Raw genomic sequence first — 18,097 nt, 5'->3', positions numbered from 1 at the left:
AGGGATGGGCATGAGGGAGGAGCTGGAACATAAAACCAAGATAACGGGGAAAAGAAAAATTCACCCAACACCCTGAGTACACAGCAGTTGCTCAACTTTTGCTTTGTAAAAACTGACACAAATACCTCTTATCATAGTGTACTTTATTTTATTTTATTTTATTTTTTTTAAATAATTCTTCTTACAGGCTTCCAGATATAAATATATTTTAAAAATATAATACACATAAAAGGGCACATTCAAGCAGTGTAATCAACTGGCATCAGAGATGAAAAGTCCACTGTTGTACATGTTGGCTACTGCACATTTACTTGCTTGTTGCGCACAAAAGAGACACAGTACAATATGTAATCTAACAAACAAATAACAAGGGCATGGCTCAGAATGAATGACTCTCATTTATAATTTGAGGCCAGTATATCAGGACCCAGTCTTTGTAGTCCCATAACCAGGCACCACGTGAGGTTGATTTGGTTACAGAGGATACTGCAACAAGTCTTCAGACAAGATAGCAGAGACATCGTCAGTCATTAAGTTCCATTAGGTTTAAGGCTAAATAATTACAGGGTAACAGTAGCCATCCTAAAACAAGCAAAGAAATGTAATGTGTCGATAATTAAAAATGCATAGCATACGGCATGCTCTAACAGTGGCTTACAGTACTTCCGTAAATATATGTACAACTCTGATGACTTGCATTGTATAGAGATTTTATTTAAACACTTTGCAAGACTAAACCGATGCTGAAACACTGAGTTCCATGTAAAGTAAACATCTGGACCTGAAAAGTAACCAAATGGAGTTAAGAGTGATAGTTAGGAAACAGCACGTGACATCCTGGGAGAGAGGAAGGGAAGGAGAGTCCAAAGAAGGAGAGCTACAGCATCTGACATCATTTTTTTCAAAGTGTGAATAAAACACTATCTGGAAAAAGCAGCACTTTCAGGGAAACTGAGGTTAACGTGGCAGGTGCTACGAAGCTTAGGAAGGTTTTTGGGGCTACAATATTTGTGGTGTTAGGAGAGAGTAAGGTCTGGAAGCAGAACAGCAAGGGTAGTAATGGGTCTACATGATCTGACGGTGCATGCCATAGCCTGTCATACCAGACTGGGAAGCCCCACGGTTGCTGCCCATTTGGAGGCCAATTAAACTCTGTCCTTGGCGTAGCTGCTCGTCGGTGAATTCTCTTCGGTACCCCTGGGCTTTCCTGAATAGAAACAGCAATATGGTTACAGGATTAGCTGTGCAGTTGTGAAGATATTGAGTTCTTTTTGTTTTGCTTCGCTGTGTATCCACCTGTGGAACCAGTCTCTATCGCCTCTGTATTGACCGTCATCTTTGGTGACAGCCAAACTCCCCAGAGCCATTAGGGTCCTTTGGACTGCTGCCATGTCTTTTCCTGTAGCCAGATTGTAAACATTTTGTAAATCATCTGGTGACTATTAAATAGAGTAAACATGACTGCATCAGAAGATAGAGTTTACCCTCCCAGAGATCTACAGTTTGAAAGACGTCAGTGGTTGTGACTCCATAAGCTTCTGCGGCTTGCAGGAACTGGGAGATCTTCTCCATTTGTTTAAAGGCCATCTGAGACTCTGGGATCTTTTTGATGGGTTCCTTCCCCCTCGGATAAAGGCTGTTGATGAGTCTACAGAGAATCTGGGACAAAAGAGGTCAGGAATCTGCATTGACTGTCATCAACCGACATACTGACCATACCATACTAATGACTCATGGTTCTTAAAGGAATAGCTCACCCAAAGACATTGTCATTTGACACGCCTAATCTAATATGGACATTTTTATTCTGGGTTGTAGTCTTATCTTCCCTTTCCAATTTGTACTTTAGTAACAGCTTAATTTCGAGAAGAAGTGTGGTCTCTGGAGAGGAAGAGTGTCTTCTAATTCACAAAAAGTCTGAGTCACTTTGCTGTGAACATGCAATGGCCTCTGATTGCATTACACTCTTATCTCTAGAGTTAATTATTAGGTCATAAATTGATGTATCTGCGTCATATGATTGTTTTCTCTAAGTATTTTTTTTTTAGCATTAGTCAGCTAAAGAGCATGGCAAAAGACAGCAAAGTGAAGGGTGCACTGGTAAGCATCTTCACTGTGAAGATAGAGGAGTTTTTAAATCAGAGGCTTACAGAGATCAGTATAGCCATAGTAGTTAGCAATTTTCAAACTGCCGTTTGCTATCAGTGACTTATCAATAACACAAAACACAAGTATTCTTTTAACAACCTAATTGCAACTTAGCCAATAGTACATAAAGAAATTCTAATAAAAAGAGAATATTAATATATTTATATTTTATATTTTTAGTATATAAAAAATTTAAAAAACTTTTTTTTTAGACTTTTGCCAACCTTGAGCTCTTTAAATCTCACAGAGCTATCCTAAATTATTTAAGGCTAGCTTCTATTTCAAGCAGAAAACTATGCTGCAGACACTCACTGTTCCATCCATCAGCCATTTCTGGAAGTTCTGCTTTCCCGGCTGTGGTTTCTCCAGGTTTCCTCCGCACTGTGCAATTATCCAATCGACCAACCTTTGCTCCAGGTCAGGATCATACTTCTGCTCAATCTTCTCCTGCACCTCTCGACTCAGTCCGTAACTGGGCCCTCTGTTTGCCATTGTGGGTCTCCCAGGAATCTAGTATATATTTTCTATGCAGTGTGCAATTTGCCTGAAGAGAACAAACGATTTCATCATCAATCATTGCACCAGTGCAATCTTCTCATGTTATATTTTATGTTACCATTTTGTCTGATCTAAATCAATTTTCCATATTGGTTACAATATTCTTTTAAATAAAACAAAATGTTAATGTTTAGATAAAAGCCACATCAGCACACGTCTCGCTTCCCATCCATCGGTCCACCCAGAGACATCTTTGGAGCCTCTAGCACAGAATGGGTGTGGTCCTCTCACTGCCGCCCAGAACACGGACAAGCCCTCTTATTGCTATGGCAACGATGAATCCCGTTTCCGGCACACCGAGCGCAAAGATGCGCTGTACTTGATGTCCGTTCAAGTATAACCTCCGCGTAGGCAACATGACGCAAATTAAATAATCAAATGTATTTTCACGAAAAGTTTATATCCTTTTTTTTTCATTTTTAAAAGGGAGCTTCCAACAATATACAGAAGTTCACGTTGCGCTATTTTTAGCTGCAATAGAGTTTAATTTAATTACGTCAGTCCCCTTTTACGCATAAGCGTTTTGGGAATACATCACCTGCCGTTCACTGCAGCGTTCACAAAGTGCGCAGTAAACTTAAATGTAATGCATGAAACATAAAGTCCCGTTACCTGATAACACCATGCCACATTGCTACGCATTCTGCAGCTTGTTAAAACAGAAAGGGAGCCGTCCAAAGCTCACATGGCAGCCGTGACGCCGCATTGTTTGCATATATGCATTATATGCTGCAAAAGTCATGCACTCACAGCGTTTTTATCGAGGGGGTGAAAAGCAATGATGCACTTACTACTGAGGACAGCAGGGAGAAAGGTCAGATTCGTCCCGTATCCGATGCGTTAATTCCGCTGAGCTAAAGCTGAGCTGAGGCTGAGGATGCTGAAGTGCTGAAGCATCCGTGCTGATGGCACGAGGCTGGACCTCACTTTGTCCGGGAGGAGCGAGCCACTGGTTTTATATGGCAGCTCCCCCGGGAGGTGTCCCCAGAGTCACTCTCAGCACAGACTGCGACGTGACTGCGCTCCAGGATAGTGGTCACTGTAGTGCACGCTCAGCTCATTCGGCATTGAACGGATCCTCGTCAAAGCAGAGGCACATGATGGTGTCAAATCAAATCTTTGAACTACCGCCTGCGACTTTAAGGCAATAGTAGATGGAGATCACAGCAAACAAGATAATCCTCTTTTATTTCATCATAGCTGATCAGTTGGCAGCTACACTGACTTGCTCAACAACAGTTGTCTATGTTGTGTTCTTTAAAGTGCTGGTCTACCTCCTGGGTTTCTGCACAGTGCAGAGACTGTTTGATTTCAGCACTGGGACCCATTCATTATAGCTAATTGAATTTGAGCTTTATCTTGGATGAGCACCATGGTTCAACTTGAACAGTGTTCTTTTTTACTTGATCCAGCTACACGGTAACATAACTAAAATATGGGACACTTCTGTCCAAGCAGGAGCAACACAGTAAATGTAATTTATTAATACAGTCACAAGCTGACATCTGAGTTTAGTTTAAGCATGCCAGATGACTGTATACCCAGCTCAGCCATAAGTTAAAGGTCACTGCTGCAGTTATGTGGACCTGAGAGCTCCCAAGTGGTTGGTTTCACCCCATTGAGCATAGAGCACCCAGTGGCCAGTTACATGTTAATAATCAACAGCTCAGTGGCTCCTTTCAGCAGGCCGGAGTTATGTAACAGAAATGTTGTGCAAATACAAAGAAACCAAAAACTCTTGGTTTCTGCTCGCACTGACAATTTACATTGTACAAGTATCACTATATTCTTAACCCTACTTAGTAATGGTGCTGATATACGTTCGGGTGTGACTTTTTGTATTTTCCCCAGTTAGACAAATATATAAAAATCCTCTCCGACTCTGAATAAACTATATTTTCCAACTAATATCTCCCAGTGCAATTTATTCTGAATGCACCTGAATGCAGCTTTCAGTTGCTCTTTGTCGCCACATAATGTTGCTTGTGTTATCTGTGTGTGCACTTTCACAGACTTGAGACCTGCACTCTAGTGTGCAAAGGTTTTATTAGCCAAAACGGGTGAAAAGTGATTAAAAAGGCACAGGAAAACTGTGTTTCTAAGTAAAGATGGAGGAGGGAAGGAGGGGAAGAGACAGCCAAACAGTAAGAACAACGGCAGAGACAGCAGCAATGGCAGACCTAAGAACGGCTTACCAAACGTAACACTTGATACAATAACCTGGAGCACATACAAATGCAACCTGAAGATACAAGGGAACAGCTAGCAGGAGGGCTCCCTTACAATATAGTTTTCAATTTTCCAACATGTTGACATGATGAAGTACGGGATGAAAAACATAGATGGATAAAAGGTCATATTTGGCGGTGCAACATGCCGTTGTTTGGTAATATCCTTGAGGGTTGACTTCCCAGTTAACAAAGTCATTATCTTTTAATCTTAGGAACATCTCTGGCTCACTTTCCTATTCCTTACTCAGACCATAGTGGTCAGCTTATCGATGAGATCGTCAATGGTGTAGACCATAAGCTTGATGTCGTCCTTGTCAGACATGCGGTGCTGGCCATGTCGTCGGAGGATGACGTCCACGTCGGAGCTGAGGACACGCTCTGCAACCTGCATGGAGATGTGCCAGGGGACATCCTCGTCTTTGAGCCCATGAATGAGCCGCACGGGGCAGGTAATGGGGATGGGACTCTGGAGAACACAGTGATTTTCTGCCTCACGCAAAAAGTCCATGTTAAACTTGTAAACACCCTCCTCCATGTGTTTGGTGGGTATAGTCCACTCCCCCTTGGCCTCAAACTCCTTGCGTGTCTGCATTTGAACACAGAAATATCACACTTAGATGAGAAAATATTTAAAACAAAAAATAATTACACATGTTATTCTATTTTATATTCTCACCTCCAGCGGAAGAGAGTTGAACGCTGTGACAACATGATCAGCGGCAGTGGAGATGCCCACCAGTGCAGCTGTCTTCTCTGGTCTGGCAATGGCTGCCAGCAGCATAAGCCAACCACCTATACTGGAACCAACCAGTATCTACAAGATGGCAAAAACACCACAAATTAAATATAGCTCAACTGATAGTTGGTAAAAAAAAAACAAAACCCCCAAAACAAACAAAAAAAAACAAAACAAACTTGGATACCTCACTTCAAACATTTTTAAGAAACCACACATTCATGCAGTAGAACGGTTGAAAAAAAAAAAAGCTGTGGTATAAATGTGGCAACAGTGCCATCTTCTGGTGAAATGAGGGGGAAAAGCAACACTGGAGGTAGAATTTAGGAAGGTTTTACATCTCTGTTATTGATTCGCTCATGAACCCAGTTTAGTTACTGCAAATGAGAATTTTAAATGCACCCATTGAGGTGTCACTAAACCTGCTCCCAGCCCTGTTTTGCCTTTACTTGTTAGCTTTGGATTCACTGTGCAGAATAACGTTAAGTGCTGAGTTTGACACTAGAAGGCTATTTTCAGATTCATCTGGTAAAAGGGGAGATTTTCTCCGCATCCACCTTCAACAACAGCAGAATTTCAGGACATTACAAGTAGCTGTGGCTACTGCCAGCTATGGCTGAGTATGCAGCTTACACGTAAATGTAGAGATTTGAAGCCTCCAGCACACAGACTCTAGGGAAGGGTTTTCAATGCAGCAGCAGAAATGCCGTGCTCAGCAACTGACCTTATGAATATTTTTGTACATTTATAAGATCAGAATTTTTCAGTAGAGGACAATAAGATATTCTTTAGGTTTTGAATTGGGGAATATTTTGTATGTCATGTGCATATGTCAACTTATTTTAGGTATTTTGTTGTGTGTATTTTGTATGCGTTTTATCGGTCTACAGTCATGTGAAAAAAATTAAAAATAAAGCTTTCACTGGAGTCCTGTACTGCTTAATTGTATCCTCTTGCGGAGCCACGCACTGCTCCCATCACTTCTGCTGTTTCTGTTGCCCTCTGACCACCTGCAGGTCCAATCAGCTTCTGTATCATACCGTCTCAAGCTTTATTTTAAGGATCATTGGTAATCAGACATAAACCCAGCACTGTCAGTGAAAGACCCCACAACTTCCCAGCCTAAAATGAGACTCATCCTCATTTAAAAAAAAAAACATTTACAGGATTGTGCATCGTCAATGGAGTCAGTGGGTCAAATTTTCAACACGTATGTAGCTCAACAATATCCTTACTTAGCACGCTGGGTCTCCTGCGGCTCCCTCCTCTCCCCCAAAATGTAGTTTACGCTGCAGGAGACTCATTGCGCATCACAAATGTGCATGTGCATAAGTATAGAAGTGGGACTACTACTATACTACCACAATACTTTGCTCACGACATGACATTATTTGTCTATTTAATATTTTTGCAATATGCTGAATACTAGAATAAAATAATCACCTCCTTTTATCAATATTTGTTTTATCCCACAAGATAAAATTATCTTTATTTATTTATTTTTGCAGCAAAATGAGATTGGCAAGCATACCTGCATTTCTGGTAAAACCTACTATAAATGTTGCCAGAAGACAGACTGACTCTGGTAATTGCCAACTTCAAATACAATGAAACGTGATGATGCATTACTTACCTGTAGGTTATTAAAAACAACATAGTTGCAATTTAACAAATTGAAGAAATGATTGAAGCTCTATTGCATTTAGGTCCTTATTTTCAAGGTTTCATATATTTGTTTGTCTGATATTACTGGTCTAATGAAAACCTTTGAGGATTATTCTCAGGAACCTGATAATCTTAATGCAGGACCAATGACCAAGCCTGCCGTTCAAAATTTACATAACTTGACTGATTACTTACCTCCTCTAACTAGCAATGGAATTAGCCTAGGAAATATTTACCTGTGGCCCCTCTGCCAACTCATCCAACACAAAAAGGACATCTTTTTTCCAGGTACCAATAGTTCCTTCTGATAGCACACCTCCTGAGGCTCCATGTCCTGTGTAATCAAACCTGGAAAACCACAAATAGCACAAAGTGGGTGAATATCTGAAGCTAAAACAATGGCAAGTCATACAAGGCTACAGACAAGTTTATGCGACCTAACAAGCCTCTTATTGTTCAGAACTGGAGCCACTTGATTAACCAGGAACTTCAGACTTCACACGATGAAAGGTGGCGGTATTTTTAGGATAATTAAATTATTCATCAATTCATTCCTCCGTGCTTTAACAGACAACTATTCATTTTTCTTTCCATCATATAACTCTAACTCACTTTTTTTTCTTCCTGACATTTGTTCTACTGTAACAAGTGAATTTCCCCAGTGTGGGATTAATTAAATCTATCAATTAATCTATATATATTTCCATATAGCTATAATACTTTTGGTTTTCAGTTTACTTACTAGATCTTGTTTTGGTTTCAGCTAATATAAAAGATGCATCCCAGCAAAAAAAAAGTCTCAGTTACAGTATATTCAAAAGGTATATAGAAATTGATATTGTGTGCAAACAAAAACACCGTATAGCAACAGCATATTTTTAATACTCTCCTACATATAGAGGTGTTTTCCTCTATTAACTTCAACATTAACAAACACATTAAAAGACAACGCAGCTGTACTTATTGGTCACTTGATTCTTGTTTGCAGATCAAATTTCTCTATTTTTAATTCTATATCAGTTGGATGATGGGTTTCCCCCCCAATTCATTTATTTCATTTGTGCCTCTTGCAGTCCTATAGCTCGCTTTGGATTGACTGTGTTTAGCTTTATTTTTTAAACTTGATTTAATGCCATGCTCAGCATCGGGCTTCTCTCTCAGAGTGATATGTTTGGATAACTTACCTGAGGTATGAGTGTCCCAGTGACCTACAGAACTCTTCCAGCGCCTCAGCTTTCTGTCCATTCATGTTGGAGCCATAACCTGGGAGGAAAACCACACCTGGGCTCTTTCCCTTCACTCTTCTGTAGGCCAGCTTTGGGAGATCTGGTCGTGAAGCATACTGAACCGAAGATTTGTGCCTCCTGGGTTCTGTTTCACAGAACATTAGTTTTGTTATTTATTGACATTGAATATTATTTATTGATATTGAATTTGTTACATTAATGACTCCCTGTACAGAATTTTCGCTCAGTTTTGCGAACTTTGCTGGACACATGTCATGCCCCGCGTAGGATCAAGCTCATCTCGATGCAAGAGCATGGGCATTTCTTTCACATCGATGGAACATAGCAGCGATTTACTCAAGCGAGTGTAATTAGCTTTCTAAGCATTTTAGAAATTCTACCAAATTTGACCAAAAATGGCGCAAAAGCATTCCGAGAGTTAACATTTCGCCGTTCATGTCCTAAAATATTTTTAGGACGACGCAGTCTGTGCGAGCCACACCCCCTCCGACGTGTTTAAATACCTCTGTAAGACACACGAACGTTACCAAGTGTTCCTGCCATAAGAGGACACCTCAACAAACCTTCCAGACGCTTTGAAGACAGAGCTGCGAGCCCCCCATTGCTTAAAATCTGCGAAAGTCCTCTGCGGCAAGACCTCAGCGCGACGGCTGCCATACTGCTCCGAGACCACTGAGGAAATATCGCGAGAGTTGGAGCCGCGAGTCTTGTTTCAAGCCGCACAACAGTTGTAGTTCAAAGTAGATGTACATTGCGTCCTGTACTACATTCCTTTACTTCAGTGGAAATATACTGCCTTAGCAATAAAAGCCACGCATTAAACTTGCACTAAAAGTATAATGAAGAAAGAAAATGTAGACATTTACACATTTGGGTGGGTAGGGGGTACCTCAAAAGGCTATTAAAGTGGAATACTTGGGAAAATGTCGTCACCTGCACCAGTGCAGTAAAGCTTCTTCATCTTGGCAATCACGAAAAAAAAAAATCTTTAAAATGAAGTTTGTTATTATTTCTCTAAAACAAGCATACTGTAACCAAAAGCCCCTTTTGGTCACTCTTTAATTCTTAAGTGCATTCACTGAACTGACAGCAACACTCAGACTTAGTAATACTAGCTCAAAACGCATTAAGTTGTTAAAAAAAAGACTAAATAGATAATAATAATAATCATCAGTGTGCATCAAACCTGTAGTGCACACATGTATTCAACTTAATAACTACAGAAAAATAGAAAACAAAAAAGCACACATAAAAACAAACAGTGAGGTCTCTTTACATACAACTATGTATTATATTACGTATATATTTAAGAAAAAGATCACAAATTAAATAAGCAACGCAAATCAAGCAAATCAAAATAGCTGTTGTGAGCAATACTGCCTTTATTTATGAGTAAATATCATCTTTCATGTTGTAGTTTTATAGTGGTTTTTTAAAAGTGTTTGTGCAGTGTCATGCATCATGTTTGATTTATTTTAATATATTTAATATTAAATAATATAACAGAAGTCACATGCCAAAAAAGAAAATATAACATAAGAGTAACAGAATACTATGAAAACTAGTAAATGTACTACTTATTAACGTTTCTATGCGGGTTTCACGCATGCATCCAGTGCTCGGGGTTAGCAGATGCGCGCTAAGCTACAATCAGTGAAGCAGTGTGCCTATTTTACTGTGAGTAGGGGTAACAGAGGGGGTGACACTGCTGCGGACATGGTAGCCGAGAAGTTGTTGTGACCGTCATGTGAAGTGTCAGTTTGTAACATGACTCAGAGCGTCACAGGCGGAAGGTCACGGAGCAGCAGAACGGAACGGAAGCGGGAGTAAAAAGCCTATCCGCCATTGTGGAATATGGTAAGGGATATTCCAGTAAGGCACTAGTCAGTTTGGGCTTGACTGATAAACACCATCTGTGGTAGGATCGGACACGTTAACTGACGCCCTCTCCGCAGACACAAAGTCGCCGTTTGTAACAGCCAAAAGCAGCGAATCGTCGTCAGGATCTGAACACGGCAGGAGGAAAGGAAAAGGGAAAAAACGCCGCCTTGTAACGTTAACAGAGTGATTGGACAGTCGAAGAGACGAGCCAGCAAAGCACCAAAGTGCAGAGAGGGAGAGAGAGGAAGCCGTGGACAGTCTCACAAACAGCCATCAGTTTCGGTTCCTGGAGGATGTCTGCGACCACCGTCGATCAGGTTCGTGTGTCGGAAGCGGAACGGTGCTACGGATTTAGCGGTGCTGCGGAATGAAACTTTGCCGACAACAGTTTGATCTGGCTCGGCAAACAGGCTCCAAAGTCTTTGATGTGTGATAGCTATTAGCTGTAATGTAGGCCGACTGTACTACTAATCAACTCTAGCTGTAGCCGGGTGGGTTTGCCAATGCGGCACCGTTTACTGGATGTCAGAGCGTTTGACATCCGGTCAATAATACGAAGCAACCTGTAAATGTTAGCATCCGGGCTGATGCTTCAGCCTGAGGTTGACTGGATCGTCGACTTATATATTTATTTATGTAGGGATACAGCCTGCTCTGTCAGTGTGCGTGTGTTTCTTGTTTCCTGTCGTGATCTGATACTAGTCTCATTTCTTTTTTTTTTATGTATTTTTTCCTCAGAGACCTAAAGGACAAGGAAATAAAGGTAAGGCTTTATACTGTGGCGTTTCCAGTGTGGCACTGCAGGCTGTTTTCATGTCCAATTAGCTACCATGCTATTCAAAACTGCAGCTTATTTATGTTAGCCTTGTTTACTTTAGCTGCTGAAAACCTGTGAGTAAAATGTTTCTGATTACATCTTTCTTTCTGAATTTCTCGTATTGAATGTCCCTTGTTTCTGATCTTAGTGCAAAACGGATCAATGCATCAAAAGGATGGTGTAAATGATGATGATTTTGAGCCTTACCTAAGCGGCCAGACAAATCAGGTAAGGAGGCACACGAGTACCATGTATTATGGACAAATGACTTGCACACAGAATTTTCTTGCTTGTTTGTTGTCACTCTGTATAACCTGTGACTTTCTTTTTGGCCACACAGAGTAACAGCTATCCACCAATGTCTGATCCCTACATGCCCAGCTACTATGCTCCATCCATTGGTTTCCCTTACTCTCTGGGGGAGGCTGCTTGGTCCACAGCAGGAGACCCACCTATGCCCTACTTAACTACCTATGGACAGATGAGCAATGGCGAGCCACACTTCATCCCTGATGGTGTTTTCAGTCAACCGGGTGCCCTGGGAAACACCCCTCCCTTCCTTGGGCAGCACGGCTTCAACTTTTTTCCGGGCAATGCAGACTTTTCCACCTGGGGTACTAGTGTCTCTCAGGGCCAGTCCACACAGAGCTCAGTCTACAGCAATAGCTATGGGTACGCCCCGAGCTCGCTGGGTCGAGCCATCACGGACGGACAGGCGGGCTTTGGAAGCGACACCCAGCTCAGTAAGGTCCCGGTGCTGAGCAGCATTGAGCAGGGTATGACGGGGCTAAAGCTGGGTACAGACATGGTGGCAGCTGTCACCAAAACTGTGGGCTCACCTTTAGGAGGCACAGCAGGTATGAGCAGCATGTCGGCCAGCAACCTCCCTCCGTCTGTCAGCTCCTCTGCACCTAAACCCGCTTCCTGGGCAGCTATTGCCAAGAAGCCGGCCAAACCACAACCCAAGGTCAAACCCAAAGCCAACATGGGGATAGGGGGAGGCGCCGCTATTCCCCCACCCCCTATAAAGCACAATATGAACATTGGTACTTGGGATGATAAGGGCTCTCTGAACAAGCCCCCATTAGCTCAGACTATGATGCCCCCCCAGCCTCTGGTGCAGCAGCCTCTCCTTGGTCAGCCACAGCCCTTACTGCAGAACCCTTTACCCCCTCAGCCTCAGCACCAACACCAACACCAACACCAACCCTTCCAACTCCAGTCTCTCCAGTCCCCTCAACACCCCCAGCCTCTGCCCCCTGGTCCACCACACCTGCACCTTCCTTCCCAACCCCCTCAGCCTCTTCATCAGCAACCACCCCAACAACCTGGCCCGCCCCCTAACCGCTGGGTGGCTCCGAGGAACCGTGGCGAGGGCTTTGGTCTTTGTGTTGGAATCCCACCGAGTGCCTCCCCTTGCTCTGGAGAAGTGCACCCAGTGCTGGAGAAACTTCGTGCCCTCAACAACTACAACCCCAAAGACTTTGACTGGAACTTGAAAAATGGGCGCGTTTTCATTATCAAGAGCTATTCAGAAGATGACATCCACCGCTCAATCAAGTACTCTATCTGGTGCAGTACAGAACATGGCAACAAGCGCCTGGATGGTGCTTACCGCTCCCTGGGCAACAAGGGGCCCCTGTACTTGTTGTTCAGTGTCAACGGCAGTGGGCACTTTTGTGGCGTAGCTGAAATGCGCTCACCGGTGGACTACAATGCCTATGCAGGCGTCTGGTCTCAGGATAAGTGGAAGGGCAAGTTTGAGGTAAAGTGGATTTTCATCAAAGACGTGCCCAACAACCAGCTGCGTCACATCCGGCTGGAGAACAATGACAACAAGCCAGTGACCAACTCCAGGGACACTCAGGAAGTGCCTCTGGAGAAGGCCAAACAAGTGCTTAAAGTTATCGCCACTTACAAGCATACCACCTCAATCTTTGATGACTTTGCACATTATGAGAAACGTCAGGAAGAGGAGGAGGCTCTGAGGAAGGTGAGATAATACATGCTATAAGAGCCTTGTCCTCTGTAAATATCTTGTTTGCATGTGCCAAGGTAGTTCAGTTTTATCGCCCTTTAATTCAAAGGGAGGCTAACTTTCACACAGTCACTGCTGCAGGCTGTTGTCAGACTGTAATCAGCTGATCTTGTTCCACCTGCTCAGAGGTTGTAACATCCTGTTGCTGAATGAACAGTCTGCTGTAAATGGAAGTTCCCAGAGGCCTGTCAGCAGATTGACATGGCACCATTACTCATAAGCAGGCTCAAGAAAACACTGATTTCTCATCAGCCATCTCATGCTGCTGAGATTGCGACGATCTGCCCAAATGGAGCTGGATGCATTAAGTTTTCCTGAAATAGTCTAGATTCCTGGCATTCCTTCTGCCAGACAAAGGCAGACGCAGGCTCCGATCTTCCTTTGAACACCGAGCCCCTGCTCTCCACTGGCTCCTCATGCTTTATTAGCCTTTACCAACATAAGCTCCTGGCCTACAAACTGTCTGCAAATTGCCACGGCACAGTCGGCGCAGTTTGCCAGGAATATGTATTCTAAAAATGCACGGTGAGATTGTAAGTAAAAACGAGCACAGAATAAGCTTCTCATTGGGGAAACTAAAATATGTTACCGTGGTAATAACAGTGGTGTACCACAAATGTAGTGAAAACTCCGTGGGAGGCTGCTGCTGTGGAAAAACATCAGCCAAAAAGGCAAACAACATGGTATCACTGATAGCTCTCTGCTGCATCCATTCTTAGATTCACCGGTATGCTAATCTAATGCGTTTAGAAACCTACCCCATCCCACGACCCACTCCCTTCTTTTCCACCTACTCCCCCACTACTGGTGCTCTATTGATGCTGTATTGGCTGCTCACAGCTGACCTTGTTAATATGCGCTGGGTTACTTTCTCATAAATATTTCAAGTCAGTGTTTTCAGGCTTCTGAAAACAACCTGTCAGTAGAAAGCCAGTTTCATCCTGCGCCGTTCTGCTTTTTGTATCCCTAACCTCCTACATGACAGGATCGGCCGAGTGAGGGCTCCGCCTCCTAAGGCTGACAAGGTTAATTGTTCTCTGTTGTTTGGCCAATCCTTCCTGAACTTTGAGAGGTGTCAAAGCAGCACAGCTACCTGCACAAAAAACACCTTCGCAGAGTGTTTTCTTTAGAAGTAACTTTGGATCTAAATGTTGTTACAGGATTTGATTAGCATAACTAATTTGGTGATTAATACTCAGAGGGAAGCTCCTTTCCTGTGGTGTGGATGCTCATAACATGATGGGATGAATTCCACTCAGCTGTAATACATGTAATACATTCCCAGTCTTAGCTGATTATTAAGGTGGAAAACCCTTTTTCTTACTACTTTTTACTAAGAAATGAATTACACGCTTTTTTAAAATTAATGTGACCCCTTTTCATGCAGCGATATAGACCTATAAGTCAAGTCTAGACTACATTTTGTGAAGCTTTCTGTGCTAAGAGCTCCTCTACTGGGGATAGAGTTACTCTGGGGCCTGGGTCTCTGTGGTTTTCCCAGAGCACTGATATGGACACCTTCAATGAGGTCACTACTCCGACTGAAAACTGGAGAAAACCATCAGCCTCTGGGGGTTATTTTGACTCCAATGCCCCACTTGCATTTTACCTATTTTAGTGTGTCTTTACCAACTCTTCTAAATCTGCGACACACCCTTGTGTATTTGTTTGTCATTACTCATGTTTTGTTGAGTATGGCTGTCTGGAACTTGGCTTTAGAGTTATTACTACAAGCTGAGTGTCGTTGCTTCAGTCTCATGCCAGTATAAACATAGCTCGTTATTTGGTTAGTGCATACCTTAGGTCTTCTAAAGTCATTTTCTCTGTGTTTGTCTTACAGAGGACACTTGCTCGCTTGCTGTCTCACTTATTTTCCCCACCAAACACCAAAATGCTCAAGGCATTTCTTACTTCAGTGACTGATTACTTTGCCTGCCAGTGTATTTTAAATAAATCAGCATGCCAACTATAAATCACTAAACAGCAGTATGTGCTTTTTAGCCCTGTTTATAGAAGATTTTGTTTTGTTTTTAAATTAACCATTTTTTTTGTATCTTTCAGGATTTTTCTGATGTCTTTAAGTGAAGCTGTGCTTGTATTTGTATGGTTTATACTGGATTGCAGTATTTAACACAGTATATATACATCGTTTTAGTATTAGTATTCTGCCACTAACCTTTAAATATTTGGAAGCCAAACTTTACATTTAGGTGGTTTCTTTATAAAGCTGCATAACCACTATACTCTTAAACACATGCACTCTGGTAATTATTCTGTGGCGATTTTCTAACACACATTATAAAGAATTACTTAAACTCTTAATTTATAAGTCAAGTATTGCTTATATATGTAGAATTCATATGAATTTGTATGTGAAGAAATGAGATTTGCTGACATGTTCAAAGGCAGTCCTTTGATACGTGCCTTCTAAAAACTGTATTTTATTGTATTTTAATCTCTGACAATCGTGACTATTAGTCTTTTGACAGACCTATAGGGCTTGACGTGTAAGTGTTACTGAGTGTAATCCCAACTTCTTTGTGCACAGGAGTGCATCTACATGTTGACAATATAGATGATTTTGGCTTCAATATATCTTTATTCCATTACAAAAAAGGGATGTTGCACTTTTTAGATTTTTTTTTTTTTTAATAATTGTTTTTTCTCCCTTGCTGCTCCAGTTCTGGTACAATCCACTGATGATCTCTTTCTGTTTTTGTTGTTCTTTTTTTTTTTTTTTTCTTTTGCTAGGAGCGCAATAGAAATAAACCGTAACCTTCAAGCAAGCTGTCTGCTAGAACTGCAACACTAACGATGTAGGACCTTAAATCAAATTTGCCTAACGACAAGGAGGAAAGGCTTTCGCAATCTTTCCGCTGAAGATGACAATGTATCTGAACACTTGAACATGACCATAGTTGGACTCATCTGTATCCGTTGACTGGTGCATCAAACCCCGTGTTCCTGTCTCACAAGAAAAAGAACGTAACCCACAATGAAAAACTCTGTCTTTAAAGCACTTTCGAGTCCTCAGCAGCCTCTACCAATACCCTTAACTCTCTAACTTTGTTCTTCTTCTTTGATTTTGTTTGTGAGCAACTAACTGACTAACCCGAGTAGTCAGATGATTTCACCAAGCTTATTTGTCCTTTTTTGTTTTAAATGCCTCAAATGTTTGGGATATTGATGAGCTTCATCAGGCCCGGAAGACAATTAAATATGATATGTATAAATTAGTCTTGTACTTGAATCTGTATTCAGCCATCTGATCCTCATCAGACAGAGGCTGGCATTGACAGGTGGGATGAAATAATTGAGAAGCAGCCACAATCATGCCAATCATAGGATGTATCCTCCATCTACCTGTTTCCATCCTTTCTGCATTTGTTTCTGTGTACCAAAAGATAACAATAATGCAGCAGGCTGGCAAGTGCTGGCTAGTGCACATCTTTGGGTTTTTTTTGCCACCCACCCCCTTTTTTCCTTGTGATTCTGTCATTCTGAAGTGCATTTGTCTGAGGAGAAAGCTGCTGCTGCTGCTGCGCTAGAACTATCGGCGGCCTTCGCTGGCCCCATGGTTGACTGTCTTAGCTCTGATGTTGGTGTACTCTACCGTACCTCAGGCCCAATCCGACTGTCTGTCCTCAACAACTCTTAGCACTTTTGGGAGAACCTCCACATCAACACCTGCTGGACTTGACAGAGATTCCTCCAAAAAGGCAAGACATCATCTGCAAGGATGTGACAGTTTTCTCCTCTAGGTAACTCACTAGCTAAATAAAAATTACTCATGTTTAGCGAAATCACTGCTTTTTGTGTCTTTTCTTATATTTGCCTCAACATGTGTACACACTGTGTTCTGCCTTTATAAATAATGTTTTTTTTTTCAGTATTTAATGCATTCAATAATCTTAAAAAAATCCACAAAAGCCCCTTACAATAAACAAGTACAGTAGCAGAAACTCTCCTTTCCGCATCATTCCCGCTTATTCTTCAAAGAGGTCGGACAATATGATTAAATTAACAGCCAAGGGATGTCTGGATATTTATGAGGGATGCACGAGGCAAGAACCCTGTCTAAACCGTGTCAGTTAAGATCACACAGCACATGCACAGTATAAGAACCAACACTGGAATGTATGAGATTGGCTTCATTGTAAACCAGGTGCTACAGGCTGCTCAGAAAGGTGTTCCAATCAACACTTGATACACACAAAAGAAAAAAACCTTCAAAACACTAAAGCAGTGGTTCTTAACCTTGTTGGAGGTACCGAACCCCACCAGCTTCATATGCGCATTCACTGAACCCCTCTTTAGTGAAAAATAAAATGTGATTTTTTTTACTGGTGCACAAAATGAGCCATGCATGTCATGGCGAAGGCTCTGCCGAACCCCTGAGACCGACTCACCGAACCCCTAGGGTTCGATCGAACCCAGGTTAAGAACCACTGCACTAAAGGGAAATGCATGTAGAAAACAAATAACAGATAAAATACTTTACTACTCAACTATGAGTTCAAACTTTTAAAGCATCAGCATTCAGTTAGTGCAACATGAAATCAAACACTGAAGATAAGCTCATGATCTCATTTACTTGTGATAATGCTAAAAGGTCAATGAACCAAATGCATTTACTTCTGCTTTGCCCAACCAAAGTTACTTAACACTGTGGGTGCAAATATTTAGTTTTTTACTCCACATTTAAGATATAAAAAAGACTTAGCAAAACTAAGAATGACAACCGAAAAATTACAACAAGCTTAACAAACACAGGCA

The 18,097-nt window shown here is 41.9% G+C and overlaps 3 protein-coding genes across 6 annotated transcripts; 1 reads left to right on the top strand and 2 right to left on the bottom strand.

Moving 5' to 3' along the window:
- Positions 1 to 128: 128 nt before the first annotated feature.
- On the bottom strand, positions 129 to 3,795 carry tagln3b (transgelin 3b). Its single transcript, XM_004546668.5, has 5 exons — positions 3,498 to 3,795; positions 2,461 to 2,692; positions 1,485 to 1,659; positions 1,297 to 1,399; positions 129 to 1,207 (listed from the first exon to the last, which is right to left on the bottom strand). Exons 2-5 carry the CDS (start codon positions 2,638 to 2,640, stop codon positions 1,066 to 1,068), a joined length of 600 nt encoding a protein of 199 aa, XP_004546725.1. The 5' UTR covers positions 2,641 to 2,692; positions 3,498 to 3,795; the 3' UTR covers positions 129 to 1,065.
- A 940-nt stretch (positions 3,796 to 4,735) lies between these two features.
- On the bottom strand, positions 4,736 to 9,306 carry abhd10b (abhydrolase domain containing 10, depalmitoylase b). 2 transcript variants are annotated; one of them, XM_004546666.3, is made up of 5 exons: positions 9,149 to 9,306; positions 8,523 to 8,709; positions 7,575 to 7,686; positions 5,614 to 5,751; positions 4,736 to 5,523 (listed from the first exon to the last, which is right to left on the bottom strand). In XM_004546666.3, exons 1-5 carry the CDS (start codon positions 9,240 to 9,242, stop codon positions 5,182 to 5,184), a joined length of 873 nt encoding a protein of 290 aa, XP_004546723.1. In that variant the 5' UTR covers positions 9,243 to 9,306; the 3' UTR covers positions 4,736 to 5,181. The 2 variants fall into 2 exon arrangements, with proteins under 2 accessions (XP_004546723.1, XP_004546724.1); XM_004546667.2 differs by lacking the exon at positions 9,149 to 9,306 and adding an exon at positions 9,089 to 9,147.
- Positions 9,307 to 10,212: 906 nt separating this feature from the next.
- Positions 10,213 to 17,124, top strand: ythdf3 (YTH N6-methyladenosine RNA binding protein F3). Of its 3 annotated transcripts, XM_076888141.1 has the most exons (6): positions 10,214 to 10,442; positions 10,541 to 10,783; positions 11,205 to 11,229; positions 11,432 to 11,511; positions 11,624 to 13,276; positions 15,162 to 16,062. In XM_076888141.1, exons 2-6 carry the CDS (start codon positions 10,760 to 10,762, stop codon positions 15,291 to 15,293), a joined length of 1,914 nt encoding a protein of 637 aa, XP_076744256.1. In that variant the 5' UTR covers positions 10,214 to 10,442; positions 10,541 to 10,759; the 3' UTR covers positions 15,294 to 16,062. The 3 variants fall into 3 exon arrangements, with proteins under 3 accessions (XP_076744257.1, XP_076744256.1, XP_004546720.2); XM_004546663.5 differs by lacking the exon at positions 15,162 to 16,062 and adding an exon at positions 16,073 to 17,124 and having other exon boundaries at positions 10,218 to 10,783; XM_076888142.1 differs by lacking the exon at positions 11,205 to 11,229 and having other exon boundaries at positions 10,213 to 10,783; positions 15,162 to 16,063.
- Positions 17,125 to 18,097: the final 973 nt, after the last annotated feature.

This window comes from Maylandia zebra, linkage group LG9 (assembly GCF_041146795.1).
Source record: "Maylandia zebra isolate NMK-2024a linkage group LG9, Mzebra_GT3a, whole genome shotgun sequence".
NCBI classification, from domain to species: Eukaryota; Metazoa; Chordata; class Actinopteri; order Cichliformes; family Cichlidae; genus Maylandia; species Maylandia zebra.
This window is presented reverse-complemented; position numbering and strand designations above follow the sequence as displayed.

Bases quoted from the DNA above. Each gene is read 5' to 3' on its own strand.
- tagln3b (XM_004546668.5), bottom strand. From the start codon at position 2,640: ATGGCAAACAGAGGGCCCAGTTACGGACTGAGTCGAGAGGTGCAGGAG. The intron at 1,660-2,460 runs GTGAGTGTCTGC...CTTTTGTCCCAG, and splicing joins AATGGCTGATGGATGGAACA to ATTCTCTGTAGACTCATCAA. The intron at 1,400-1,484 runs GTAAACTCTATC...ATCTGGCTACAG, and splicing joins AACTGTAGATCTCTGGGAGG to GAAAAGACATGGCAGCAGTC.
- abhd10b (XM_004546666.3), bottom strand. From the start codon at position 9,242: ATGGCAGCCGTCGCGCTGAGGTCTTGCCGCAGAGGACTTTCGCAGATT. The intron at 8,710-9,148 runs GTTTGTTGAGGT...TCTGTGAAACAG, and splicing joins GTCTTCAAAGCGTCTGGAAG to AACCCAGGAGGCACAAATCT. The intron at 5,524-5,613 runs GTGAGAATATAA...GTTCAAATGCAG, and splicing joins TCAACTCTCTTCCGCTGGAG to ACACGCAAGGAGTTTGAGGC.
- ythdf3 (XM_076888141.1), top strand. From the start codon at position 10,760: ATGTCTGCGACCACCGTCGATCAG. The intron at 11,230-11,431 runs GTAAGGCTTTAT...TTCTGATCTTAG, and splicing joins TAAAGGACAAGGAAATAAAG to TGCAAAACGGATCAATGCAT. The intron at 13,277-15,161 runs GTGAGATAATAC...TTTGTCTTACAG, and splicing joins AGGAGGAGGCTCTGAGGAAG to AGGACACTTGCTCGCTTGCT.